Source organism: Centroberyx gerrardi, chromosome 23 (genome assembly GCF_048128805.1).
Source record: "Centroberyx gerrardi isolate f3 chromosome 23, fCenGer3.hap1.cur.20231027, whole genome shotgun sequence".
In the NCBI taxonomy this organism is placed as follows: Eukaryota; Metazoa; Chordata; class Actinopteri; order Beryciformes; family Berycidae; genus Centroberyx; species Centroberyx gerrardi.
In genome coordinates, this window is record NC_136019.1 from 1605368 (window position 1) to 1633254 (window position 27887).

The window sequence follows — 27887 nt, forward strand, 5'->3', positions numbered from 1 at the left end:
TGAAACTTTGGTAACCACATTTTTTTCTTGCGTACAGAAAGGCTGCTGCTTTGCCCACAGCTGCAGCTCTGTATCTCTGTATCTCTGCTCCTTTCTCCACCTGTATGGACTGCAGGAGAAATCCTGGTTTTTCTGGATCTATTGGATCTATTGGAAATACATTATTCACCTAAAGGTAATCTTTCTTGATCCATTCCTTGGCCATCTCATTCATGTAGGTTAAAACTTTATATGGACTTTTGCCTTCTGGTAGATAAACAGACTGTAGGCTGGTGCATTTTTCCTCCTTATTAGTTTGGATTGTGTGAATATGCAGTAAGTTTGATTTATTTATTCAAGGATGATTACTTCTGTTTAGTAAATGTATGGTTTCTTTCTTGATGTATATAATGGCCATTTATTCCTGATAATTGTTATTGTTTGTTTAATTAGAATGTTTGATCATGACTCAGGTAGGCAGGGCTGTATGGATCCTGCTGGATTAATGATCCAGTGTAAAAAGGAATATTTAATGTTGATGTTGGCCTGTTTCCTAATGGCCGCTGCCATTAGGAAACAGGATGCCAAAAAACACACCAGAGGGGCACTTGAGCGGCTCAAATACCCATCTGGTGTGATATTTGGGCAAAAATGAAGCATGTTTTTTTTCTACTGTAGAACATGAGACATTCACTTTTTTCATACAAAGATGTATTCTAATGGGATGCTTCCATGCTTCATTTTTGCTAGAAGGTCACAAGGAAACATGTGTTTTTTAAATTTAATAATTATTTTCATTTAGCAGACCTCTAGACCTCTAGGGAGGATTTGGTTTGTTCATCAAATGGAGTGCAGAGAAACTCCAAAGAAATACATTTGTCTCTGTGTTGTGTAAAGTCATAGGCAAGGCCTTTCTTTGCTAGTAATGACACTAGCAAAAAAAAAATGAAAAAGTGCCTTCTCAGAAAGTGTCCATGCCATTGAAAGACACACTTGCTTAAGGTGTGTGTGTGTATGTGTGTGTGTGACCTAATTCAGTATTCTAAACGAATATTCACTCCAGTTGAAGGGCTATATCAGCATGCACGTATGCCTCCCCAAACCAGGTGGGTTAGGGTTGGTGCGAGTGGAGCAGGTGCCCGTTTTTAATTTTTTGCCCCTGTCCCTTAGAGAGTCTGTGCATGCCACTGCCCAGACGCTGGCAGCAAGTGGTGTGTAAAAAAATGTGTTGAATTAAGTGTGTGTGTTAAAGTGAATGAGTGTTCACACACAAGTTCAGATGTCTCAATTTCAGTCTTTCAAATGTGTCAGTGGCTTTGTTCAGGTCAGTGTTCTCAGCATTCCTTATTGGCAGTTAAGTGGGCAAAGTTTCCAAAACGTGTTGATACCTGACTGAGGCGAGCAGTGAGCAGGCTGAGCTCCTTCAGTCTAAAGAGAAACTTTCCTTCAGTTTCTCAGCAGACAGCGGGTGTCAGGGAGGTAAACCCTATCTAGTATCAACAGGCTGGGGAAACTCTGTCATCTCATGGGCAGATCATCATTCTAAACTTTTGTAGACGTCAAATGTCAATATTGCATTATATAATTTCAGAGCAACACAGCATAGACATTAACAAGATTGATTGGCTCCGCCCTGCAGATTTGGTGTCTGTTTAATTTTTTTCTGCCAGCAGGTAAGAACCATGACGTTCTTGGGCTATTCTTTTTTAAAAATACCTTCTTTAATAAATATATGTAAATGACGATGTGATGGTTTAGCACTGAAGCAGAACTATTCTCTGTTACACAGGGCTGTTGTAAGGTTTTATGATTTTTGATTTATTTATTTGTGTATTTTTTGTCATGTTTTCCCGTACAAATTGCAAATCTGCCTCTCTCGCTCTGCAACAACACTGAGGTCACACTGCATGCAGGGACTTGCATGCAGCATGAAGCATTCCCATGGAGATCTAAAAACTGATTTTTGTGAAGCTTTGTTTTATCACGTGAAACGTTTGTACACCCAAATGTTTCAAAGACAGGTGGAGAAGAGTGAAAATTGCTATTCACTTCACCTGCAGTTAAACAGATTTTATTAGGAGCCACATTGTTTAAGAGGCTCTAGAAAGGGACTGTGCCGATGCAAATTGTTGTTTATAGTAAGTCTATGCTGTGAACAGAGCACAGCAGTATGCTGCTGCCAGCAGGAGCGGAGAGAGGAGAGCGGACAGTAAAACTGTTAAGAGTGTAGTTATGTTTTAGTTCCCAGTATTACCACAGTGCCAATTTACTGTTCTGTTAAAGAGTGTGCATGTGTGACAAGGCTGAGTAACCAATTAGCCTTTTAAGCGGATATATTTGTTGTAATGTGTAATTTCCGTTGCTGCATGGAAGCTGACCCTGTAGGATTGGCTTACCCGGAGCTGCTGCCACTGTGAAATGTGTCAGGTTGCTGTGTGAATTTGTTAATGTGTAACTGTGTTACGTTTAGCGTAACTTCTGTTGGAATATCACAATCCATTAACTGGCCACATAGCCTAATGGAGAGAGAGGCAGTGATGCTGTTTGACTTCATTGTTTTATTCATCTTGTTATGGCAATTGTGAAATGGATACCATTTCTTACTTATTTTTGGTTCTTTCAGTAGGCCAATAGTATAATTTGCTGTAGGTCTGGATACAGGGAATTTGTTATTGTTAGGGCAAATACTCTACAGTCCACCTTTAGGTAATAGTTTCTACAGATGGATTACATATGTGACGACAATGTCTGTTGTTTATCTGTTTAGACCAGTGATTCTCAACCTTTTTCATATCAAGGACCCCAAATTCAGTCCACATCAGAGCCACAGACCCCCATTTGATGAGATTTTGTCTCTCGGACCCAAATCTGAGGATATTGTTATTGTCAGATATGATTTTGTCCAGAACTCCATGACTGTCTGTATTGTAGGTAGAGAGATAACAGAGAAACTATGATCAGAACAAAAAGAAAAAAAGCCATGTAGCCTCAATCTCAAACGTTTTGAATGCAAAGGGTAAAAGCACAATACGTCTTTGTAAATACATTTGTATTTTAAATCAAAGTGCCTTTTGTTAACTCACCTGACCAACTCGCATCCCCTGTTGAACTCGACGTGCCTGTCTGATCTCCCCGGTGGCGCATGCATTGGAGGCTGAAGGGATTACTTAGTGTTGATGCGCAAGGAAAAATAGTTCCTATAAAGGCAACTAGAGGAAATGCTGGAATAAAAGATAAACCTATTATAGCCCCTATATTGGCCATATACAGTACATGATAGCATACTGCGTTTGGAATAATAACCTTTGCGATTCATGCGTAAACATTGCAGCTCGCACTCAAGTTACAAAATTATATCCTTGTAATTAAATACAGTGTTTATTCGGTTACACCACTGTAAAACAAGTTTTCCTCAAAATCACCATTCCCCTAAGATTGTATTGTCATGTTGGCAAATGGTCGAAATAAAGTCACGTTGTGACTCGACGTCTATTAGACTTGTTGGCCTCGACGCAGGTTGAGGAAATGTTTGCTGGGTAGTTCTCTTCAACGCCACACATACAAATGAACATAGGCCTTATACATCTTGTATGTTAATTTGTATAAAATATTCATAATATTGATTGATATGTTTTTTTTTAGTTTTTTTTTTTACCATTTTTGTAAGAAAGAAAAAAAAGAAAAAAATAGAACAGAACTTTGTACATTCCTAGAGGTCTTATTTTAGCATTTATCAATACATAGGATATGATATTAATATCCCTTGTGCCATAATCCAAGGTGAGCATTCATATAGATCCAATTCAGAGTTTAACAGAATGATATACTACCATACCAGTGAGTACCATAGAAAACATCAGGCTACAACGTCATAAATCTACAGCACCATAAGACAGGCAGCAACATCCACCAGCTACCTGCTCTAGCTTCAGGGTGAGTGAGTGTAGGTAAATCATTGGGGTTTTCAAGTGGATCCTCCTTCACCCATGTTTCGTTGATTTAGGCCCACGACACCTCAAGAAGGCTCAACAGTGTATTCCAGCGTCCCAGAAACAGAAACACCCCCCTCTCCTCTTTGCCCACACTCAGCAGAGCCAAGTCCACTTCACTGCTGCTGCTGTCACCTGCAGCTTGTTATCAACAACACTACTTTACATCACACACATTATTCATTTATCACTTAGGTATTAATTATGTTTTGTTTTAAATATTATATAAAGGGGGCTATATTGTTAAAATGAATAATTGCAGGGAATGGTTTGGTTGCAGAACATTTTTGTTGTGAATAAAAAATGTTTAAAAAATAATCAATTTTAACAATCAAATTATTTTAATTTTTATCTTGTCTAAAATATATTACTTGGAAGACCTGCACCTCTACATTAACTACCAGAGTTCTTTTTAGTTGTTTTTTTTTTATCCCGAAACTGTTTCACATTTATTCATGTGATTAAAGTATTGAAACTAGAAGTTATGGCTGCATCCGCCGAAGGTCTTCCAGATATTTCTGTAAAATGAATCTCCACCCTTCTAGGCCTTCCACTCTCTGCGCTCTGCAGTTCAAGTGTCGTTTTTGACCTCTGATCACGTTAACTGGCTCCACTTTGTGGTAAAATTTGATTTGATTGCTTGGTAAAGGTTGAAATTTGAGGAATCCTGTAGGAGCGACCAAATCCTGTAGGAAGCAGCTGCAGGATTCCTAGAGGACTGTGACCGGTCCTGCAGGAACTCTTTAAGCCCTGCATTAATACAGGTAATTCCTGCTGGAGTCCTGAGGGACCATGACCTGCAGAATTTTAAAATTCCTGCATTATTTAAGTAAAATCCAGCAGGAATCCTTCAAAAATCCCACAGGAAAATGATCATGAAAATCCAGCAGGATTCCCTCAGTTTTCCTGCATGAATCTGCATGAATGTAGGACTTTCTGTAACTGTAACCACAGTCTGGTTCTGCTATGTGTAGCATGGATGCTACCTACAGATGTTGCTATGGTTACAGTTCTGCTACAGTGTAGCATGGATGCTACCTACAGATGTTGCTGTGGTTACAGATCTGCTACAGTGTAGCATGGATGCTAGCTACAGAGTTGCTACGGTTACAGTAAATTACTTCTGCTTGTAATATAGATCATTGAAATCAATATTTGGTGTCAAATGAAACATGTTTGGTAAGTATCAGTGTAATAATCAGGATAAAGTACAGGGAGCCGGTAATTCTTCCGCTCTCAGCTCCAGCAGGTGAATCAGACCCAGACTTCATATCTCACATGGCTCAGTGTCTGCTGTCGGTCCACAGGACGGCTGGAGGTGTGAAGGGATCTGAGAGGCTCTACTGCCTGAGATGACTTAGGTTTCATCACATGTTCATGACTCCTCCCCCTCTGTCCTCTGCTCTCACAGGGAGAAGATGATCTGGATCCTGCTGCTGCTCTTCCTCTCATCCGGTGTCTGCGGTCAGCTTCCACCTTCAATTCATTATCCAGAAATATAAACATATTTTCAGCCTCATAACAGATTTTCTGACTTCATTACCCTTTTAATTACTGTCAGTAAATCAGCTGATATTGTGATGTTTCCTCCAGAGTTTTCTTCTTGTCAGGTGGAAAAGCCTCTGAAACAGCATTTAGACCATCATGGACACTAAAACTCTCCAACAAAACCTATATAGACAGAGTGTTTCCTTAATCAGGTTAATATCAGAGTATTGGTGAGCATGTAAACACTCTCAGTCTCTCTGCTCCTCACTTTCCTCTCTCTCTCCCACAGGAACATTCATTGTGAATGTGAAGCAGATCTCCTATCAGGCAGAGGAGAACGGTAACGTGACGATGGAATGGATCTTCCCACCCAAACCCGACATGTCTCTCTCCTCACTTAACATCTACTGTGCAAAGGTGTCTCCAACTGAAGAAAAGACTTTATATTATTTACAACACGGTGTTGAAGAACCAGAATCTCAACATGAGCAGTTTGCAGGACGTGTGCGATGTGACGAACACAGACTCAGAGAAGGATCCATCAGGTTTCACCTGTCCAGACTCAGGACTAACGACTCGGGTGTTTACCTGTGTGAAGTGTCCACTGGTTATGAAGGGAACTATGGTGAATGTTCGCTCAACGTCACTGGTAAGTTGACTCAGTAGAACTCAGCAGAACTAGAATTCACTAGGTTCATTTCAGCAGCTTTAGTTAGACGGAAAACAGCCAGAGATGTTCTACCATAGATACTACTGTAGTACTACAGCAAGATGGGGGGTATTACCATGGCAACCACTGTAATACTAACCAGGCTGCTACACTAGACTCGTTATAGATGCAACACTGGCGGAGTGAAAGCTGCTACACCAGCCACCTCACTCACCTTTTTATCTGCTGTGGTTATTTTGTTTTCTTGTTGGATTGTAACAGTAAAATGTTTCCTATTGTTTTGTTTGATCTCTTCACAGCCGCCACTGATCAGACAGCAGCCACTGATCAGACAATTCCTGAGAGAAGAAAGCCATCAATCTGGGGAATGATGTTTGTCTACACTGGAATGGGATTGGGATTGGCAGGAATAGTAGTAGAATTATCATTAGTGGTTGTTAGTAACCATTTTCACATACTGCATTCAGCTCCACATGAAGACTTTGCTTCAAAAATGAGATCTCTACTCAGAAAACCAAAGCAGGAGCCCATCCAAGTAGTTCAGGTATTCAACAGTGTAACTGAACTTGCTACCGATCCTCCCTCTGCTGCAACCTTAGATTCACTGTTGCATATGTAGGCAATACAGCTACTGGCTGGATTTTGTGGCACTGAGCACTCACAGCAACATAGTGTTGTTTTCTTGTGAATGCCTTGGTTGTCTTGGAACAACTCACTCATTAAGGTTGCAGTATATCCAGTAACTTTATCCAGTAAAACTCTTTAGATTGTGATTGGTCTGACCTGACCTGACGAATTCATGTCAGACCTGTCTAGTATGACTCAAAAAATAATATTTCGAGGGCTAGACATGTTAAGTTTTGAAGTTACAGTACATTCATTTGCACTAAAAGACATTGCTTTCCTTTATTGAATCAATTTTAACTTTTGTCCTGATCTGCTGGTTTGGGAATCTTAAAGTGAGGAGCAAGACAAAGCTACAGAGAGTGGTGAACACCTGCTCTAAGATTACAGGGGTGTCCCAGCTCAGTCTCTCCGCTCTGTACAACAGACACCTGGTCAGAAAGGCCACCTCCATCCTGGCCGACCCATCCCACCCCTTGCACCAGGAGTTCCACCTTCTGCCCTCTAGGCAGAGGTACAGGGTCCCTAGGCTCAGGAGCTCAAGAGCTCAAGGCTCCTTCATTCCTAAGGCAATTGCTGCCATCAACCATCAATTATAGTCCACCTTTTATTGTTGCACTTTGCATATTCTACTACTTGCACTTTTTTATACTCATTGCACTTTGCTAACTTGATGTTTGCCATTACTTGCTGTTTATAGTGTTTTTGTTGTTGTCGTATGTACAGTATGTTTCTCCCATGTTTTTTATGCTGCACCAGAATTGCCCTCCGGGGACAATAAAAATTTATTGAATTGAATTGAATTGAATTAGAAAAGGAAACTGTGAAAGAACAGGGTTGCAGAACGGTGCCATGCATATTTATTGTTAACAGTTCTTTTGTTTTGTTCTTTTCTCTCGAAGGTCGATGGAGATAAATGCTATTTTATCCATTAGCTGCTGACTTTATTTTTTACTTTTACATACATACATATTTATACCTGGTGACTATGATTCATAAAATGATAATTAAAGTAATATCATCTAAAGAGATAGGATTGTCAGTTTGGATGACGGCAAAACAGCAGCTCTGGCTTGTTTTTCCTCCTGAGTAGAACAAGTTTCCATCGTTAGTCTTTCTGCAACACTAGCCACCTCACCAAGTGAATTTGAGTTATTGTTATTGCAGCGATCCAACTATCAGGAAAGTAACTGTCCACACCAGAGATTAACCAAGTTTTTATTTAGAAGACAGAATAAGCTGCTGCACGGCCCACACCAACATCACATCAGTTTTGTTTTGCTAGCTAGTAGCTAACTGTAGCAACTTCCTTGTTGTTCCTACAACAGTAAACCAGTGAGCACCAGTGTCAGGCTCCGCCCAGTGAAATCTGACTGGTTTGAATGATGACAGCCTCCGAATGTTGAATGTTGTGTTCTTGTTGTCATGTTACCTATTGCACTGCAGCTTTTTAAAATATACTTTATATTGGCTTGTTTCCTAACAGCACTTTGTAACTTAGGCTATTTCTTTTCCTATTAAATGAACTGAATGCATTATCCAACATCAGGACTTTTGTGTGTGTTCACTTTGGAAACTCATTTCTCTGGCAGGTTATGGGCAGCAGATCTACTAGAAATCCAAAACGCCTGCTAAGTCCTTGGCAGTGTGACTATTCAGTCTTCCAGTCCATGATAACTTTGGGTAAATTGCTACAATCATTTACTAGTGTGATGGGAATAAACTCGGGTACTGCTAAGAGCGATTAAAATTGTTGACCAAAGGTAATTTTTGTTGATTGTATCTGTGGTTTATGAGAAACAAGAGGCCATGATGGCAAATATTGCGTGCACTAAAGGTTCAACAGAGTGCTGTGAGTTGTTTGACACCTAATTGATGGATGCTGATTGGCTGCGCTTCAGGTCAGCGCTAGGGCAAGCCTAATCAGAGAGCCAGTTCCAAATGGCATCTGAAAGCGAGTAGACGTTTTGGCAAATAAAGCAGTGTTAAACTAAATAGCTCGGATCGTGTGTTGTTTTCCTACCTGAATCTGTCTAAAACAGCCATTCCCAAACTTAAGAATGCCGTGGCCCAATATGACATCTGAAAATCTTCCACGGCCCACCCAACCCTTTAATCACAACTCTGATCAACACATGAGACTAAGATGAAGTATTCCCCTATCCCAGCGATAGGTACTTACTTGAGTACTTTCTACGAGTCCTTCTTTTTGTTTTCACGGATTCATTTTGATCTTCTGATGATTCGCTTGTGGAGGTTGATTCTCCATTAACAGCTTTCCTTTTGCGACCTGATAGCCACCGCTCCATTTTTACTCTTCCCCCGCCAATGATGAGGTGTTCCCTCAATTACAATTCCCCGCCAATGACGAGATATAAGATAAGTTCCGGCCGGATCAAAAATAGGTCAGATAAATGAAGAATAACACGTAATTTAAATCCCATGGTTTTGTTTTTATTAGTTCTGATTACTTTTTTTAATGCAAATATTTAATCATAGATATTTTATGGTAATGTCAAACTTAATTACAAAATTGAAAATTAAAAACTTTTTATTTATTTATTGTAAATGACCTCTCGCGGCCCGCCTGCAGTACCTTCACGGCCTACCACACACTGACTCAACACATCTCAACTGTTGAGTTAGCATGTTGACCAGGTGGCTCCCTGCTCATATCTACATACTGCACAGAACATATTACATAGGTAACATGTTAGCATGATGTCACATTGTACATGAACACAGGATGACACACTGACTGACAGACAGATATATCAGCTCAGTGCTTAAGGCTTTAGATGAAGGATCTGCAGGCAGGGCCGGCTCTACACTACAGGGGGCCAAGGCAGAACTTTGTTTGGGACCCCCGTATCCCCCACACTGTAATAAAGGCTCCAAGTATACAAATGGTGTTAAAAGAGTTTCAGTATTTGCAGTAATAGAATTTCAAACAGTAATGGATGATGGAACACAAATATGACATTAACAAGTAAGAAAAAAACGATGCGCTGAGCCTTCAACAAAGGTGGGGCGCACTACGCAGGAGGGAGGTTGTTCCTCTCTCCCAATTCAGCGGGTATGTTCCATTTGGTAATGATTCCTCATCTCCTCGCCTCACGTTTCCTCCTTAACTCCTCGGTCAAAGGTCAAGGGGGAGACGAGGAGAAGATGCAAGGAGAAGAGGAAGCGAGTGAACCATGTCCTGTCAATTGGAACGTCCTCGCATGCGTCACATTGAAGTGACGTTTGAAGTGTGGCGTTTGAGGCGCCTCGCACACAGTATCTCGTTCTCCTCCAAGGATGACAGCTGTCTAGTTTTATCCACATAGAAACGTTTCACAAAGTTAACAATAATGTGTAATTCATCTCTGTCTGCCCCTAATGAGCCTCGTCCTCATGGAGGCAGAACACCTAAAAAAAATGTCTTAAGCTGACGTGTCTTCTGTGCTTTACCGTCGCACTTTTTTATCTTTCCGACTTGGGTTAGGCAATGATCATGTAGCTCACAGCTCACAGCAATGAAGCAAAGTTTTACTCTTTTTTATTCCCCTAACTGACCATAGATCTAGCTGTAAGAACATAATGTGCAAAATAGACAATGAAATGCTGTTAACGAGGTTTAGTAAGAATTTATTCTCAGCAAAGAGAAACTCCATGGCAACACACACAAACACAATTCATAAGAAAGATGAATACTGAATGAGAGACACATCAAGGCTACTTACGACTGTGGATTTTATGTGTCATTTTTCCTACACGTTTCTGACGGTATGGAGCTGGGTTTAGCCTACAGGCTACAGGCACATGAATCATCTTCAGTCTTTATTTCCGCATTGAGGAAACACCTGAGTATCCTCCAACCACGCCTCATTGGAGGACGGAGGTGAGGAGACAGGAAGGATCCTCCACATGTCTTTTAACCAGTTGGAACATCCTTAATGAAGGCGGCAAATATTTGGATGCCGGGTCAGCGAGGAGACGAGGCCGTGAGGATGGAGGAGAGGACCAAATGGAACGTACCTAGAGTCTCTCATCAAACAAGCTGGAACAGTTTACAGTTACTTACAAGTGTATAACAGTTTAATAAGTTACTTACAGGCAATGACAATTTACAGTTTACAGTGTACTGACTATATGAAATACATTTCCCATTCAAGGCAATGGAGTCTTATGTGCATAAAGTCAAGCACAAGCAGAAAAGTGCCGTGCAGAAGGAATTTCACGTCTTACCTCCCTCCAGTTTATTTTGACAGGGTAAAGAGAACACCATGACCTCTACACATGTAGGGACCAAAGGACTACAAGTCCCAGCATTCACCTCACTCAAAATGGCGTCTCAGCACACCAGGTTGGGAGCCGGTGAGTTCAAAGGCGTGACATCATCTGCTCTACATAAACAGCTGTTTACAGTCGCACATCCTCTTTAGACTGCGGCCCAGCTGTGATCATCAAACTGTTTGTGCAGAAATCCCAGGACAACAGACCATGAGAACCAGGTCCTGATCAAGGTCCAACTGTTCTCTAACCCAGTCAACCTGCAGAACGTGAGGCGGCCGACTTCCCTCTTCCTTCACATGATTCTGCATGAAACGGACATCTGGCTCGGGCCCAAAAGCGACGCACTGCTGAGGAAACTCTGTGTTATTCCCCTTTACAGTCTCTGCCATTAATCAGACCGGACTCCAGAGTCTTTGTAGCACGAGCAGAACTCTTTCCCTCCTCACTTTCATTCAACTTAAGACTTCAGTTTCAATTTCATCCAACTCACGGAGGCAGAGGCCTACGCTGCTGTCCGTCCATCTGAGCTCCTGGTTCATCACCCTCTGTTTCCCTCTCTCTCTTTCTCTCTCTCTCTCTCTCTCTCTCTGTCCATTCCCACATGGAGCAGCTTGGGCTGAGGAGACAAGCTATTTGTTCTTTGTCTGGTCAGTCAGGAGCGACGTTTTCCTCTTGGCCTTGACCTGTACATCAGACAATAACAAGTAAGGACACACACAGAAATTATATTTATAAAATGTTTCAAACTAGGAAAAGCAAATACCTTGTTGTTCGTTTGAGCAACAGCGTTGACGAGTGAATACTACTAGAGCTACTAGAGCTGCTGTCACAACTCCGATGAGACCAAACCGTCCACGTTCTCTCTGCTCTGGATCCTCTGGTAGATCTGGGGCAGTTCCCATTTTCCCTGGAAAATAAATCACAAGTATCCTGATCACACAGGATGTGTTTTAGCAGCAGAGGACGGCCTTTTTCTTTTTCCAACGTGAGTGAAGCTTTTTGTGAGCTGCTTTTGTGTTGCTTGGAGTCTTGCAGTTTTCCACTTTTGGTGCTTTTTTTGGAAGAGCTCCTTGAGCGCCCCAAGTTGAAAAAAAAGAAAGTCTATTTCAACCAATGAGGCACCTACATCACTGTGAAACAACTGTGAAAGGCCTTGTAGCAACAAAGAAAATGTCCAGTGAATGAGATCAACTTGTAAGAAAGGAAAACATGTCTGTCTGCTTTTGGGAATATTTTGGATTTAGCTAAAATGACAAAGGTGAGACAGCCAACTTGAAGCTGTGTGAACCGAATGCCAACAGGAAGTTTATTTGAGTTCTGAGATTAATCTCAGAATCTATTGATCTGTGAGAATAAAGTCAGAATTCTGCCACACAAGGATCCGGCTCTCAGAAGTCAAATAAATTTTCAGTACACATTAAAATAAGGTATACCGCCCAGTCCTGCTGGTAACAGTCCCCTCCTGCAGTAGTACTACAGTGGTAACCATGGTAACAGTCCCCTCCTGCAGTAGTACTACAGTTGTTACTACAGATGTTGCTGAAATGAATCTAGTGAGGAAAGTTCTACTGAGTTCTACTCACCAGTGACGTTGAGCGAACAGTCACGGAAGCTCCCTCCATAATCAGTGGACACTTCACACAGGTACGTTCCTGAGTCGTTAGTCCTGAGTCTGGACAGGTGAAGTGGGATGTGTCCTTCTCTGAGTCTGTGTTTGTCACATCGCACTCGTCCTGCAAACTGTTCATGTTGAGATTCTGGGTCTTCAACACCGTTTTGTAAATAATATAAAGTCTTTTCTTCAGCTGGAGACACCAGTGAACAAAGGATGCTGAGTGAGGAGAGAGACATGTCGGGTTTGGGTGGGAAGATCCATTCCATCGTCACGTTACCGTTCTCCTCTGCCTGATAGGAGATCTGCTTCACATTCACAATGAATGTTCCTGTGGGAGAGAGAGAGGAAAGTGAGGAACAGAGAGACTGAGAGTGTTTACATGCTCACCAATACTCTGATATTAACCTGATTAAGGAAACACTCTGTCTATATAGGTTTTGTTGGAGAGTTTTAGTGTCCATGATGGTCTAAATGCTGTTTCAGAGGCTGAAAATATGTTTATATTTCTAGATAATGAATTGAAGGTGGAAGCTGACCGCAGACACAGGATGTGAGGAAGAGCAGCAGCAGGATCCAGATCATCTTCTCCCTGTGAGAGCAGAGGACAGAGGGGGAGGAGTCATGAACATGTGATGAAACCTAAGTCATCTCAGGCAGTAGAGCCTCTCAGATCCCTTCACACCTCCAGCCGTCCTGTGGACCGACAGCAGACACTGAGCCATGTGAGATATGAAGTCTGGGTCTGATTCACCTGCTGGAGCTGAGAGTGGAAGAATTACCGGCTCCCTGTACTTTATCCTGATTATTACACTGCTGCTTACCAAACATGTTTCATTTGACACCAAATATACATTATATAAAAATATAAATAATGATAATGCTAATACACCAATTTTTGTGATAATTTTCCTGGTTTTCCTTGAATGATTCCTGCTGGAATTTACTTAAATAATGCAGGAATTTTAAGATCCTGCAGGTCATGGTCCTTCAGGACTCCAGCAGGAATTAGCTTATTAATGCAGGGCTTAAAGAGTTCCTGCAGGACCGGTCACAGTCCTCTAGGAATCCTGCAGCTACTTCCGACAGGATTTGGTCGCTCCTACAGGATTCCTGCAGGACAAAACCATAAATTCCTGCAGGATTTTTTTTTCTTTGGTTCTCTGAATAAATTCAAAGTAATATTGTTGTAAAAATCTTCCAAGTTTCTAACCTCAGCTGTTTCTCTGCAGCAGGCCTCACGGTCTTTTACCACAAGATGGCGCCTGTTAATGTGACTAGAGACTCAAAACAACGGGAGTTGAAGTGCATACTGCAGACTGGAAGGTCTAGAGGGTACGAAACAAACCCCTTAATTTATCCCTGAAATGTCTTTAATTTCTCATTACATGAACATTAATTATCCATTAAAAATAACATAGCTTTAAAAAAGTAAGGTTAGTATCATGGGTTTATAAGGGATTTATTCATGGGTTGATTCACAGAGACACTAAATTAAGGGATTTTTTTTATGCCTTTCATGCTGCAGGTTTACAGGGTTATTAAGAGGAAATTAATGGAAAAGTTCCTGTCTCCCTGAATTTTTCATTAAATTAAGGAGTCAAGTTTAATTACATGAACAAATGTGAAACAGAAATAACAGACAGAATGCCTCCACTTTCTTCACAGAACCTTTCCCCCAAAATATTAGGCAGAGAGCACGATTTATTTATTTATTCATTTATTTAATTATTTATTTATTTATTCAGGGTGGGGGCGACATTCAAAATGCGTTGCTGAATGTCAGAGCTCAGCTGCATTAAATAACTTAGAGCTCAACATCAAAATCAGATGAACATTTATTGAAATTGGAGTTAAAATTGGCACAGCAATAATTCCTGTGTGATGCTCCATGATGTGCTGGTGGAAGAAGGATGTGGGAACAGCAGGTGAACCAAATTGAGATTTTATAGAAATTAAGTTCTGCTTGGTGAATCACTTACTGCCGACTTGTCCAGCGGCTCCTAGAGATACGAAAAAGCTCTCAAGTGATGATCTACGATGTGTGCATCGTTTGATGATAAATAAGGAAACATGAAACTTTTTGAATGGAGTTTGGCGACACGGTCTCTTCACTCATCGGGTCTGTCAGCCAGCCAAATTTTAACTAACCACGTCCAATATGAATATCTTATGATTGTAAAATATTACGGCTGGAATGATGCTGCTGACTCCGGACCGTGGGCTGTCTATTAGGACAGATGAGCACCTGACAAAGACGATCCGTTCCACCATTTTGCTTTAGCTTGGATTGGTTGGCTGGTAACAAAACAAAGGAGAACAAAAATCAATAGGCTGTTCACAATTTCAAGGTATTTCAACATCAACATTAAATATTCCTTTTTACACTGGATCGTTAATCCAGCAGGATCCATACAGCCCTGCCTACCTGAGTCATGATCAAACATTCTAATTAAACAAACAATAACAATTATCAGGAATAAATGGCCATTATATACATCAAGAAAGACACCATACATTTACTAAACAGAAGTAATCATCCTTGAATAAATAAATCAAACTTACTGCATATTCACACAATCCAAACTAATAAGGAGGAAAAATGCACCAGCCTGCAGTCTGTTTATCTACCAGAAGGCAAAAAGTCCATATAAAGTTTTAACCTACATGAATGAGATGGCCAAGGAATGGATCAAGAAAGATTACCTTTAGGTGAATAATGTATTTCCAATAGATCCAATACATCCAGAAAAAACAGGATTTCTCCTGCAGTCCATACAGGTGGAGAAAGGAGCAGAGATACAGAGATACAGAGATACAGAGATACAGAGATACAGAGCTGCAGCTGTGGGCAAAGCAGCAGCCTTTCTTTACACAAGAAAAAAACCTGTTTACCAGGATTTCATTCAGCCCATTTCCCGTTTTCAGTTAGTGACGCCCCCTCTACCGTTAACGGACATGCAGTTGACATGCAGACACAAACTGGAGGCTGCAGAGTCTAAAACTGTGACACCTGCATTTTAATAACAGACTCAGCTGGAACAGGAAGATTAATATCACACAGATAAATCAGTAGGGGTTTTGTCACACAGAGAGGGACCGTGTCCACACGCAACTTTCTGTATTTGGAACCAACGGTTGAAGTGGCTTCTGCTGCCTTTATAATGCGATTTTGTTTATGAAAAAAACACGACTGTTTTTTATTTAACCATTGTGTGCAAGACAGCTGTGACTGTCAAAATTGGAACCAAACATGAGGCGTTTTCAGATAACATTAGCTAAACTATGTGACATAATTATGATTTCAATCAGACAGATTATCTTCTGGAAGTAGCCTATTTTACGATGCATTTATTTTGCAGAAAATATGAATCTCATTAATTCTGGGATTTCTTTGGTATTCTGAGTGGTTGTATTACAGTAATGTCAAACTCAGCTGCCTGTTCTCCCGGATCAGGACCAGAAACAGATCAGGTTTAGTCTCAGTCTGTAGAGACTCTTTGTTGAACAGACTGTCTGTCTCCTGATAGTTGAGGATCAACACTGGACGATCCAAATAAAGTCTGACCCAGAGTCAGTTTGACTTTACACAGCCAGGTGGATTTAACAAGGATTCAGCCAAACCTGAATCCTGAGTCCAGATCCAGTCTCTTAGTATTTATCATTAATCATTTATCATTATCATCAAATAATAAACTTTATTTATACAGCATGTGTGTATGTGTGTGATTATAGCACCACCTGCTGGACATTGTGTGTAGTTGTATCCAAGTTGTTCTCTACTGTGTGTTTATTAGAGTTCACTAGAATCTGGAATAAAAACCTGACTACAGTAAACAGGAGAATCAATATGGAAAACAATCTCATTTATTATTGTAAATGACCTCTCGCGGCCCACCTGCAGTACCTTCACTTTGGGAATCACTGGTCTAAAACATTTCTGTTCGGACATAACAGTATCCAGTGTCCCACAGCTAATGTAAGGTTAAATGAAATCTAGAAACTGCTGTCATAGTGGTTAAAAGGGTTATGGTGAAGACCGTGGAGCAGTCATGGCCGATCAGCATCAGAAACCACATGGACTATAATGTGACCTCAGAAAAAGGAAGTTAATTTTGACACGATGTGGACTCTGAGCTGCTGAACAGCAAAGCTCATAGACTTTATACAGAGGAATGAAGCAAAGCAATGAACTGAAGTCAAACTGATGTAATGGAGCTTTATTTTTCTGTCACTCTTTGAAACTGAAAGGTTTTTCTTAGAAGCATCACAGTTATTGACAGATTACACAGCAGCTGGGCTGAGGACAGACAGTCTGCACTCTGCATCCATCTGTACAGATGATGGTGTTGCACACTGAGATCAATGTTTTCCAAATGTGATCACTTTGTCCAGTGAAACTGTGACTGTCAGCTGGTGAAGTTCCTCTTCCAGACAGCCACAAGTCGGCAGAGAGGAAGTAACAGGCAAGTTCCTCTCACCAGTATTTCACTACAGAGGATCCATCAGATACAGTCTGTATGCACACACAGACACACACACACACACACACACCCTCTGAATCAAGTCCCAGTCTTAATGTCAGTTTGCCGATCAAATTGAAGAGAATATTCTGTAATAAATACCAAAATTCAAAGTATCCAGCTGAAAAGGACTCTATCAGTTATTTTTATAGTTATTATTATTTATATAATTATAGTTATCAGTAATTACATATAGTCTTGGTGTTTTAAAAATAAAATGTTAAGTTGGATGAGAAGTGAACTGTAGATCAGTCAGGTGAAGCTGGAGCCTTCACTCCTCTGTTATTTTGGCCACACGGTATCTGTGTTTCAATTCAATTTAAACTTTATTTATAAAGCCCACTTCATCTGACCGGTCAAATTCAGCATGCTTTCCACTGGTGGAGACTCAGAGCAGAGTGAGTTATAAAGAGTCAGCAGGAGACTTGGAGTCTGACTGGAGAGACTTGAACCTGCAATCTTCAGGTTACAAGCCGCTCTCTCTGGTTGGAATAATAAAGTTATACAAAGTCTGACTGACAGCACGACTCTTTACAGGCAGGAGGTTTAGCTGACAGTCTGATCTAAAGCAGCTTCAACAGACTGAAGACACTCTGCTGTTAAAAGACAACAGCTGGAGGAACTGAACCAGGACTCGTTTCAGAGGCTTTTCCCTCTGGGGAAACACTGAATATTTACATTTTGGGGATTTTTTTTTTTCACATGAAACTGGTCAATCATATCAGCTGTTTGGCAGTGAGTAAACCTGTGTGTGTGTGTGTGTGTGTGTGTGTGTGTGTGTGTGGGTGGGGGGTGGGTTGGTTGTCTTGAGACATTACCCTGCCGTTGGGGTATACTCACTTTGGTACAGAGAAACTCACCATGACAGGCAGACGGTTTCAAAACTAAACACATCACTTCTTCTTTCTGCCGTCTGTCATTTTGGCTGATGTGTTTTGGATTGTTCTTTTATTTTGAAGGTTCAAAGTATCAGGTAGTTTAGGATATCAGTGTTTTTTTCAGTACCTTGTTTGTGTGACTGACCCTACATTAGATATCAGAGCTGTCAGCAGCTATGTGTTGGTGACAGTTCTCAGAGACAGTAATCTGTTGTTGCTGTCAGTGTGACACTTTGGGACAGAGGAACTCACCATGACAGGAAGATAATTTCAAAATAACCACATCAACTTCTTCTTTCTACCCATGGACAAAAAGACTCTGAACAGACTCTCAACACAAGAAGCTGCTGCTGTCTTTTTCTATGCTGAAACCTGACAACCTGCTGTCTGCAGCAGCACGAGCTCAGGTAAGACTCATGGAACTAGTCCCAGCTGTCAAAGTTTTTTTTTTGTGATGAGGACGGGACAGTGTAGAGCTGAAATCATCAAGTTAAAGAAAATTCATCAAACCCACTGAGGTTAACTGATGCTCTGCAGGGAGAACTTGGGGAGGTTTTGCATGACAAGGTGCAACATGTTGATTTAATATACGTAGATCCAAAGACATGGGAAAGAAATACTGAGACAAACTCACAGTGACGTGCTTCAGGGTGACAGTTGAGGATTAAATGGAGTATTTTTCTTCCTTGAAAGGAGCAGATATTGTTGCTGTCAGTAGGTTAACTCGGTCGGTCTGGAGGGAAAAGCTTCCGGAACATATCAAGACAACGAGCGCATTGGAGGCACGGTGGTGCTCAGTGCAGCCATACAGCTTACTGTAGACCTAACAGCATAAACATTACTACATGACCGACTATATGACCTTAGAGCTCCGACTACTGGGGACATACAACAATATTTGATTATTGCATAGGCCAGATAATGCTCATTTTTACAAACCTGCCCTTCAAGTAGTAGACTAAAGATATACTAACTGCACTGTGCACATAAAAATGCCCACATAGGCTACTATGAGACATCCTAATCATACATCAAGGAAACTGCAATGGCTTCAACCATTTACCAGAGAAATTCTGGTTTGAGTAGTTACGCATCAATATTCAATACAAATACTTTCATAGGATATCAATTTTGAATGTAGGAAACAATGTCAGCGAATAATGCAATAAAACGTGTCGTGGTGCAGCTAGAAGTCGACCTGACTGACACTCAGCTGGACCTAATAAACTAACCAATTCTCATGTTATTACCAATTATTTCTGGATACTCAACATAACATACACAATTGCCCGCATATTTAACTGTGGGACTTACAGGTCCGCACTCCAAAAAATGTCTGTTTCGCAGTCATCTATGTGAATTTTGATTGTCCCAGCAGAGACCTAATAGATTACAGAATATCCTAACACGTTTACAAACAAAAGAAATCATGCTTACCTTGTCTAATTTTCCAAAATAGTCCACACAGCGGACATATGGACAGCAAATTCAACTTTTAGCCATGACGCTGTCTGAAGTTTATCATAACACACTCTGCAGAGCAGCTCACTCATGTGTGACATGATTACTCTGTGCTTGTTGTTACTTTCTAATATGGTAATCACCTGTCTTCATATGGAAATGAGACAGGTTTTTGGAAGGGAGGGGAAAGAAGAGTCAACTGTTGGGAGTATTACATGGCAGACAAAAAAAACCCTGAAACATTTCATGCCACCAGGTGCCGGGTCCATGCAAATAGGTACCAGAATGCAGGTAGTGCAAAACCGCGAGGTGCCGGATTAAGCACTGGTTACCAGTCTTGAGAGACCAGACCTCAAGATGAGTTTGTTCATGACTCCTCCCCCTCTGTCCTCTGCTCTCACAGGGAGAAGATGATCTGGATCCTGCTGCTGCTCTTCCTCTCATCCTGTGTCTGCGGTCAGCTTCCACCTTCAATTCATTATCCAGAAATATAAACATATTTTCAGCCTCAGTAACAGATTTACTGACTTCATTACCCTCACAGCCTCTTTGTCATTCTTTCTTTTTAGCAAGTAGAAGCCTCTGAAACAGCATTTAGACCATCATGGACACTAAAACGCTCCAACAAAACCTATATAGACAGAGTGTTTCCTTAATCAGGTTAATATCAGAGTATTGGTGAGCATGTAAACACTCTCAGTCTCTCTGTTCCTCACTTTCCTCTCTCTCTCCCACAGGAACATTCATTGTGAATGTGAAGCAGATCTCCTATCAGGCAGAGGAGAACGGTAACGTGACGATGGAATGGATCTTCCCACCCAAACCCGACATGTCTCTCTCCTCACTCAGCATCCTTTGTTCACTGGTGTCTCCAACTGAAGAAAAGACTGTATATTATTTACAAAACGGTGTTGAAGACCCAGAATCTCAACATGAGCAGTTTGCAGGACGAGTGCGATGTGACGAACACAGACTCAGAGAAGGACACATCCCACTTCATCTGTCCAGACTCAGGACTAACGACTCAGGAACGTACCTGTGTGAAGTGTTCACTGATTATGGAGGGAACTTCCGTGCGTGCTCGCTCAATGTCACTGGTGAGTAGAACTCAGTAGAACTCAGTAGAACTTTCCTCACATTCATTTCAGCAGCTTTTGTAGTTAAAAGGAAAACTACTGCAGGATGAGCCTGTTACTATTAGGGCTGGGGTATACCTTATTTTAAAGTATACCAATATACATTTTATTTGTGAATGAAAAGTAGTTATTAAAAATTAAAGATGAGCATGCTCACTTTAACCTAAGAACTGTCTTTAGATGGGAAGTCCCGCCTTACACAGGGAAAAAAAAAACCCCAGGTTTAAAATAACCAGAATTACCCTTTAATCCAAATCATGTTTATAGATGTGAAGCGGCTAATGGACCTGTAAATAAATAAAGAAAGAAATTAACTCACTCACTCACTCACTCATTCAGCCTTTCTGCCCCCTAGTGGCTGTTAGGAGTCATGTCTCTGTCTACAGACACTGACCTGACACCTTTGTCATTTGGGCTAAATCCAAAATGTTCCCAAATGCAGGCAGACATGTTTTTCTTTTTTACAAGTTGATCTCATTCATTTTCTTTGGTGCCACACTTGACTGACCTCTGACCTCTAGTGTGGCGAGTTGCGCACTACATTATATCGCCTCAACACAGCAGCTATAATTTGTCAGTTTATCAATAAAAATCAATATCGATACAAATGTACATACTATCCGTTTTATGACAGTACTGAAAATAGTTCATTTTGTTTATAAAGCACACTTAAAAACAACAATTGTCGACCAAGGTGCTGTACAAGTATATACAAAACACACATAAAATAATAATAATAATAATGAAAATAAAGATTATATAGAATCAAACGCTACAGAAAAGAGATGGGTTTTAAGGCGCGATTTAAAGGTGCCAATAGAAGGGGAAAGCCTAAGACTCGGGGGGTAGAGTGTTCCACAGTCCAAGGCCACAACAGAAAAGACACGATCCCCGTTATGCTTCAGCCTGGACCGTGGATCAGCTAAAAGCTTTTGGTGCCTGCAGGAAACTTGCATGTGTAGGAGATCGTAGATATAAGACGGGCGAGACCAGTGAAGGCCTTAAAAACAAGTAATAGAATCTTGAAATCAATTCTTTGATTGCCAATGAAGGGAGAACAGGGGAAATGTGGTCTAGAAAAGGGGAAATGTTCTAGACCACAGGATACCACCAGGATTTCAAAATATCAGAGTATACCTTATTAATGAACTGCAGAAATCCCACCTCTTCATTGATCCAAGCGGACAATAGAGACAAAGTGATGGTGATGTAGGTGCGTCATTGGCTGAAGTTGGAAGTTTTTTTTTTTAACTCAAGGAGCTCTTCCAAAAAAGGCGGCAAAAGTGGAAAACTGCAAGACTCCAAGCAACACAAAAGAAGCACACAGAAAGCTTCACTCACATTGACCACATTGAAAACTGTTAAAAACACAGTCTGTGTGATCAGGATACTCACTTGTGTTTTATTTTCCACGGAAAATGGCAACGGCCCCACATCTACCAGTTACTGAACTTGATCCAGAGCAGAGAGAACTTGGACAGTTCGGCCTCTTCGGAGTTGGGGCAGCAGCTCTAGCAGCTCTGGCAGCTCTGGCAGCTCTAGCAGCTCTAGCAGCTCTAGTAAGATTCGCTTGTCAACGCTCCTTTCCAAACGAACAGCAAGGTATTTGCTTTTCCTAGTTTTAAACATTTTATAAATACAATTTGTGTGTGTGTCCTCACTTGTTATTGTCTGATAAACAGGTCAAGGCCAAGAGGAAAACATCAACACTGAGTTCCTGACTGACCAGACAAAGAACCAAGAGCTTGTCTCAGCAAAACAGGGTGATGAACCAGGTGCTCAGACGGGACAGTGGTGTAGACGTCTGCCTCCCGGAGTCGCATGAAAGTGGCACTGAATGAACAAGTTGAATGAAAGCGGGGAGGAAAAGAGTCATGCTTGTGCTACAAAGACTCCAGACTGGTTAGAGAACAGTTGGACCGTGATCAGATGTTTCAGGTGGCTGTCCTCCTGAGACGCCATTTTGAATGAGGTGAAGGCTGGGACTTGTAGTCCTTTGGTCCCTACATGTGTTGAGGTCACGGTGTTCACTTCACCCTGTCAAACTAGACTGGAGGTAAGAAGGGGAATTCCTTCTCCACAGTATTTTTCCGTCCTTGACTTTATGTACATAAGACGTTATTGCCTTGAATGGGAAATGGATTTTATGTCTATCTATGTAGTCAGTACACTGTAAACTGTAAATTGTCATTGCCTGTAAGTAAGCTGTTACAGCTTGTAAGTAACTGGAAGGAAAGTGTTCCAGCTTGTTTGAGGAGAGACTGTTGAAAGAGAGGAAAAACCTCCATCCTCTTTCTCCATATTCACAGGGAAATCTGTTAAAGGTCCATATTCTCCACCTTCCAGTGTTTTATTTTCTGTCTTGAGGTCCATTCAATGCTGTTTGTGTGGTGTCATGAACCAAAAACACTCTCAATCCATTTTTATACGTGCATTTTCCAGCATCTCTCTGAGCCTTACCAAGAACAGGCTGTTGCTGTCTCTTTAAGGCTCATTAATATTAACGACCCTCTGTTCTGATTGGCTAACCGTTTCAAGAGTGAAATGTGAGATGCCGCGGCCCGGCGGCTACAGGTAGGGAAAACTCTCCGGTAATAAACGATGACGACTGCTCAAACACTAATGAGCGAACCTTTGTGACGCCACAAAGTTACGGAAGTCCAAACGGCTCGTTTAGAGGCTCGCTTTTCTAATATGGATTGTGTGGATTTAGTTGGCGACCGTGCGTTTTGATACTTTCACCATGTTTAGATAGACCATCCAACTCCTTTATCATCACAGAGGCAAGGGGAGTCCTGCTTTACACCATATGGGACCTTTAAAGATTAAAGAAATACCATGATTTTGAATGAAAATCTGATGTATTTGCCTTTCTTATTTTAGTACTTTGTCACTGTGTGGGGGGTACGGGGGTCCCAAACAAAGTTCTGCCTCGGCCCCCTGTAGTGTAGAGCCGGCCTTTAAGCACTGAGCTGATATATCTGTTTATCAGTCAGTGTGTCATCCTGTGTTCATGTACAGTGTGGCATCATGCTAACATGTTACCTGTGTAATATGTTCTTCAGGATCGTGGTTGTTATAGCCATTGGGCCTTGAGAGTCTGTAGGGTAAATGCAGTGGTTTGTACTCCAGTTGCAAATGAGCCCAGGTCAGAGGTCGGCTGACATTGGTCCCCACAGGTGAAACATCTTTACTGTAGGTATAGATATATGCACAGCTTGCTCTATTGCTTTTCTTGATAACACGTTAGTCAGGAGGATTGTACTTGTGTTTTGTTGCGAGTCACGATGCGAGTTGTGGTGATATGAAAATGAAACCTCCACCGTTTGGAAAAAAAAAAGTGCTACTACTCTACTCTCTCACCCCTGATTTCAATGGGATGCTAGGGAACAGGACTTTTCAGATGAATGACTCCTTCCATTAAATATCTTGGCAGCCAAATCTTTCCCATTCATTTGTTATTATTATTAATAACGATAATAATAATAATAATAATAATAATACATTTAATTTGTAATGCACTTTTCATTACAAGTAAATCTAAAAGTGCTACAGAGTAAAAAAAACAGATGCATAAAAACAGATAAAATGAACCAACAGAAAAGATCATTAAAAGCAACACAAAGGAAAAAGGCCTGATTAAAAAGGAAAAGTTTATAGACAATGCATAAAAACAAAGAGATAAAAACCAACACAAAGTTAAGGAAAGGCTCTGTTAAAAAGCAAGGTTTTTAGGCCCCTTTTAAAAGCATCAAGAGGCTGTGGCGCCTCAGGTGGTCAGGGAGAGTACTCCACAGACGAGGTGCAGCCGAGCAGAAGGCCCGATCCCCCACGGTGCAGAGCTCGGTCCTGGGGGGATGGAGAAGGTTGTTGTTGCTGGATCGCAGGTTACAGGTGGAGGTTTGTGGTGTGAGCGGTTCCTTGAGGTAGGGGAGGGGCATTTCCGTGGATGCACTGACACGTTAGTAGAGACGGGTGTGATATGTTCATCTTTTCGCACTCTCATCAGGATCCTGGCAGCGCTGTTCTGGATGTATTTGAGCTTCCGGAGGCTCCTGCTAGGAGACCCGATGAGAAGTAGTAGAAATAGTCCAGCCTTGAGGAGACAAAGGCATGGGCGAGTTTCTCCGCGTCTGACAGGCTAAGGCCCAATCCCATTTCTTATTTTTACCCCTACCCCTCGTTCTCGAGTGCCCCTCGCTTTTCGACTTGCCCCTCGGAACAGAGTTACAAGGGGTAGTGGTTGAAATCTTCCCCTATGAAATGGGACAACCCTTCAAGACCCTGATACGTCATCAGTAGTCGTCGATGGCGTTTACGTAAACAGACGCGACGAGTTTGTTGCCGGAATCTCACAATGCCGCTAGAGACATCAGCATACTAGCGATTTTTTAGCGATTTTTTGTTACGCTTGTTAGAAAGAAAAAGTCTATAATACATTGAAACGACATGAAACTAAGATAATACGATGGTTATCATAATTTTTAAATCTTTATTAATGAAGAAAATACTTACATTTGTGGTTTTCTTTTTTTTGCTTGTGCACCGTTAGCCACCATCTTGCCGATGATTCGCAAGGAATTCTGGGAGATTTCTCATAACACTCGCTTTTGTGTGTGCCTCTGAAAAATCTCCGTTTGGAGGGCCATATAGCCCTACCACTTCGCCCTACCCCTCTGTCCCAACAAGAATCGGGACACGGGCTAAGTGGTAGGGGCAAGGGGTGTATTGGGATTGGGCCTAAGTGTGGGACGGAGTTTGGAGATGTTCCTGAGGTGGTAGAAGAAGGTCTTGCGTAGATGTTTGATGTGGGCTTCAAAGGTCAAGTGAGGGTCGAACCTAACGCCCAGGTTGGAGACTGATGAGAGGGGAATGTCTTGGCCAGAAAAGGTGATGTGAGTTATGGGAGAAAACTTGGATTATTGGATTATTATTGAGGTCATGGTGTTCACTTTACCGTCAAAGTAGACTGGAGGGAGGAAAGAAGTGGAATTCACCCATGTCATGTCAGTATGTAATATGATCTGTGTAGTATGTAGATATGAGCAGGGAGCCACCTGGTCAACATGCTACCTGAACAGCTGAGATGTGTTGACTTGCACCGAGTCAGTCTGTGGATAAGGAACTGTGGGCCAATGAGATCCTTTTGTAAAAAAAAAAAAGGAAAAAAAAGCACTTTGTAGACATGCTTTAATATATTTGTTTTTAATTTCCCACTTTTAATCTTGTGATGTTTTTTCATTTATTTTTAATCACTTTTGAACTCTTGCAAGTATTGCATTTCCTTGTTATTATGCACTTTGCCATTTTGTAAGCTCTGCTTTAAGATATGTACTACATAGATTTTCAGTAATTCTATTTTTTATCATATAGTTTCATTTTATATGCTTCTAGTAAAATTATTTTGATTTTATATACTGTGAATGTCATTCCAACATGGCAGCTCCACCATTCTGACCAAGTGACTGTTAGATAAAATAACTGTACATTAAATTAAAGCAAATTCCAGGTTTCTCGGCTCACACAGCAGTTCTGTTTCTGAGGAGGGTTCTGAAATGCTAATATAATAATATGAGAATAATATAATATGTTTTGAAAATTAACTCTTCAAACACTGCAGCCTGTCCTGATATCTCTGAACATCTGCTGCCCCCTGCTGGATAAAGGAGAGCTGATCATTATTGGGTTCATGTCAGGACACACAACTTGTTGAAACATAGGACATGAGTTAGACTATAAAAGACATCGGACAGACTGGAAAGAAACAGGTTGCATCATCATCACAAAAAACACGAGTAGGCTACATAATATAGATAATTTAAGTATGCTCTTTAAACGGTGCACTGCATTATGAAACTATAAGAGGCTATACAACGCTCAACATTATGACTGTTGTCTATTTATTTATTTTTTTTCGATTTAGGCCTATATAATTTCCCCCACGGAGCGTGTCCTGGAGGCTTTGGTCCTCAGCTCAGCAATAACCATATTTGTATGTTTACTGTAAATTAATAATAACCTTTATTTGTATAGCACCTTTCATACACAACATGCAGCTCAAAGTGCTTTACATCAATAAAAGGCAGATAAGAGACAGATAAAAAGAAAAGAAAATTAATTTATTTATTTTAAATATTGTCGATTTGAACTAAAGTTAGATCACGTGACCTGGTCCTGCTGGAGCAGCCGGAGCGGGGCGGGGGCGGGGGCGGGGCAGCCAGACTCGCTCTCAGCGCGCGCGGGTGTCACAGAAGTTTGGTCTAAAGTTGATAACATGTCTCTGTCTCAAACAGAGGGCCGATGCCTGCTGCTAACATGGACTACTCCTAAGTGAAGGTAAGAGGTGTTGCCAAGTATTTTCAGTTACTTGCAGGTTATAGAAATCAAGTTTAGGCTTCTGAGTTAAACAACGAGCAACCTACCGAAGTTAGAGCAGAGCTACGTTAGCGTTAGCGGTGGCTAACTTGTGGAAAGAAGACTAGCTTCCCATCTGCTGATGATTTCATATTTATCAATAAACCTGTCAGCAACTCAGGCAGCCGAAATTGCACCACAGTGTACAAAGTCTTGTCTGTCTTTTGGCGATGGCCAGACCAGCAGAACAGTTGATCAGTCCTACAGTCTCCCGTTGTAAAAACGAAAGTGAAACTAGTGAACAGTAACTTGATACTTTTTACATTTCTGTTTGAATGCTCAACACTCAGAAAGTTCACATGAGAGCAGCGCAGAGACTAGATTGATCCTCTGGTCACCGGTTGGATTCAGAGTCAAATGAGTCGTAAGGACAAGTTTGAAAAGGACAGACTTGCCCTTCCCTTTCTTACACAGCAGCACCAGTTCCTATAATCCTGGGTTATTGCCAATTGTGTGTGTGGAAACATGCAGGGGCGGAAACTAAGCTTCCCCAAAATTGTCATGAGAGAAAGGGCAGTCCAGCAGCAGAAAACGGGAGAGAGAAAGAGAGAGAGAGAGAGAGAATAGAAGCAGCACACTTTACCTCCTACGGCCCACTGACACCTGAACGCAGCATCAGCAAAAACATTCACCCATGGGTTCTCAACCTTCTAGTTATGCACACAATGAAATGTGGACAAGTTTATTTTTGCTTGCTGTATTTTAATAGCGGCATGTAGACTATATGCGGTCACGCTCGCTTGCCATGTTCATTTAATGTTCATTTCGTTTGTTTTTTTTTTTTTAAGCCTAGATACTCATCATAATCTGTTGAAGTGGAAAAGGTTATGATAAA

The 27887-nt window shown here is 41.3% G+C and overlaps 2 protein-coding genes across 14 annotated transcripts; one reads left to right on the forward strand and one right to left on the reverse strand.

Annotated features, from left to right (window-relative positions):
• The first annotated feature begins 36 nt into the window (after positions 1-36).
• LOC139922844 (programmed cell death 1 ligand 1-like) lies at positions 37-25972 on the forward strand. 10 transcript variants are annotated; one of them, XR_013507966.1, is made up of 6 exons: positions 18353-18448; positions 19906-19958; positions 20240-20599; positions 22082-22240; positions 22321-22694; positions 25614-25972. XR_013507966.1 is itself a non-coding variant. In XM_078291681.1 (5 exons), the coding sequence occupies exons 2-5, from the start codon at positions 5387-5389 to the stop codon at positions 22461-22463; spliced, it is 708 nt and encodes a 235-aa protein (XP_078147807.1). In that variant the 5' UTR covers positions 37-175; positions 5380-5386; the 3' UTR covers positions 22464-23000. The 10 variants fall into 10 exon arrangements, 4 of the variants coding, with proteins under 4 accessions (XP_078147807.1, XP_078147806.1, XP_078147804.1 ...); XR_013507967.1 differs by having other exon boundaries at positions 22321-22655; positions 25577-25972; XR_013507965.1 differs by lacking the exon at positions 25614-25972 and having other exon boundaries at positions 22321-22558; positions 22592-23000.
• LOC144537842 (uncharacterized) lies at positions 9980-15453 on the reverse strand. 4 transcript variants are annotated; one of them, XR_013507972.1, is made up of 6 exons: positions 15308-15405; positions 13180-13232; positions 12612-12971; positions 11792-11935; positions 11205-11711; positions 9980-11171 (listed from the first exon to the last, which is right to left on the reverse strand). XR_013507972.1 is itself a non-coding variant. In XM_078291689.1 (5 exons), coding segments are annotated over exons 1-5 (594 nt in total). In that variant the 5' UTR covers positions 15310-15405; the 3' UTR covers positions 9980-11676. The 4 variants fall into 4 exon arrangements, 1 of the variants encoding a protein (XP_078147815.1); XR_013507973.1 differs by having other exon boundaries at positions 9980-11711; positions 15347-15453; XR_013507974.1 differs by having other exon boundaries at positions 9980-11711; positions 15217-15319.
• Positions 25973-27887: the final 1915 nt, after the last annotated feature.

What these genes read in the sequence shown, in the direction of transcription:
- LOC139922844 (XM_078291681.1), top strand. Translation starts at nt 5,387, where the DNA reads ATGATCTGGATCCTGCTGCTGCTCTTCCTCTCATCCGGTGTCTGCG. An exon ending in ATGTTCGCTCAACGTCACTG is followed by an intron (nt 6,106 to 22,081) that starts GTAAGTTGACTC and finishes CACATCTACCAG; the next exon opens with TTACTGAACTTGATCCAGAG. An exon ending in CTTTCCAAACGAACAGCAAG is followed by an intron (nt 22,241 to 22,320) that starts GTATTTGCTTTT and finishes TCTGATAAACAG; the next exon opens with GTCAAGGCCAAGAGGAAAAC.
- LOC144537842 (XM_078291689.1), bottom strand. An exon ending in CTGTTCGCTCAACGTCACTG is followed by an intron (nt 11,936 to 12,611) that starts GTGAGTAGAACT and finishes TTTATTTTCCAG; the next exon opens with GGAAAATGGGAACTGCCCCA. An exon ending in TTGCTCAAACGAACAACAAG is followed by an intron (nt 11,712 to 11,791) that starts GTATTTGCTTTT and finishes TCTGATGTACAG; the next exon opens with GTCAAGGCCAAGAGGAAAAC.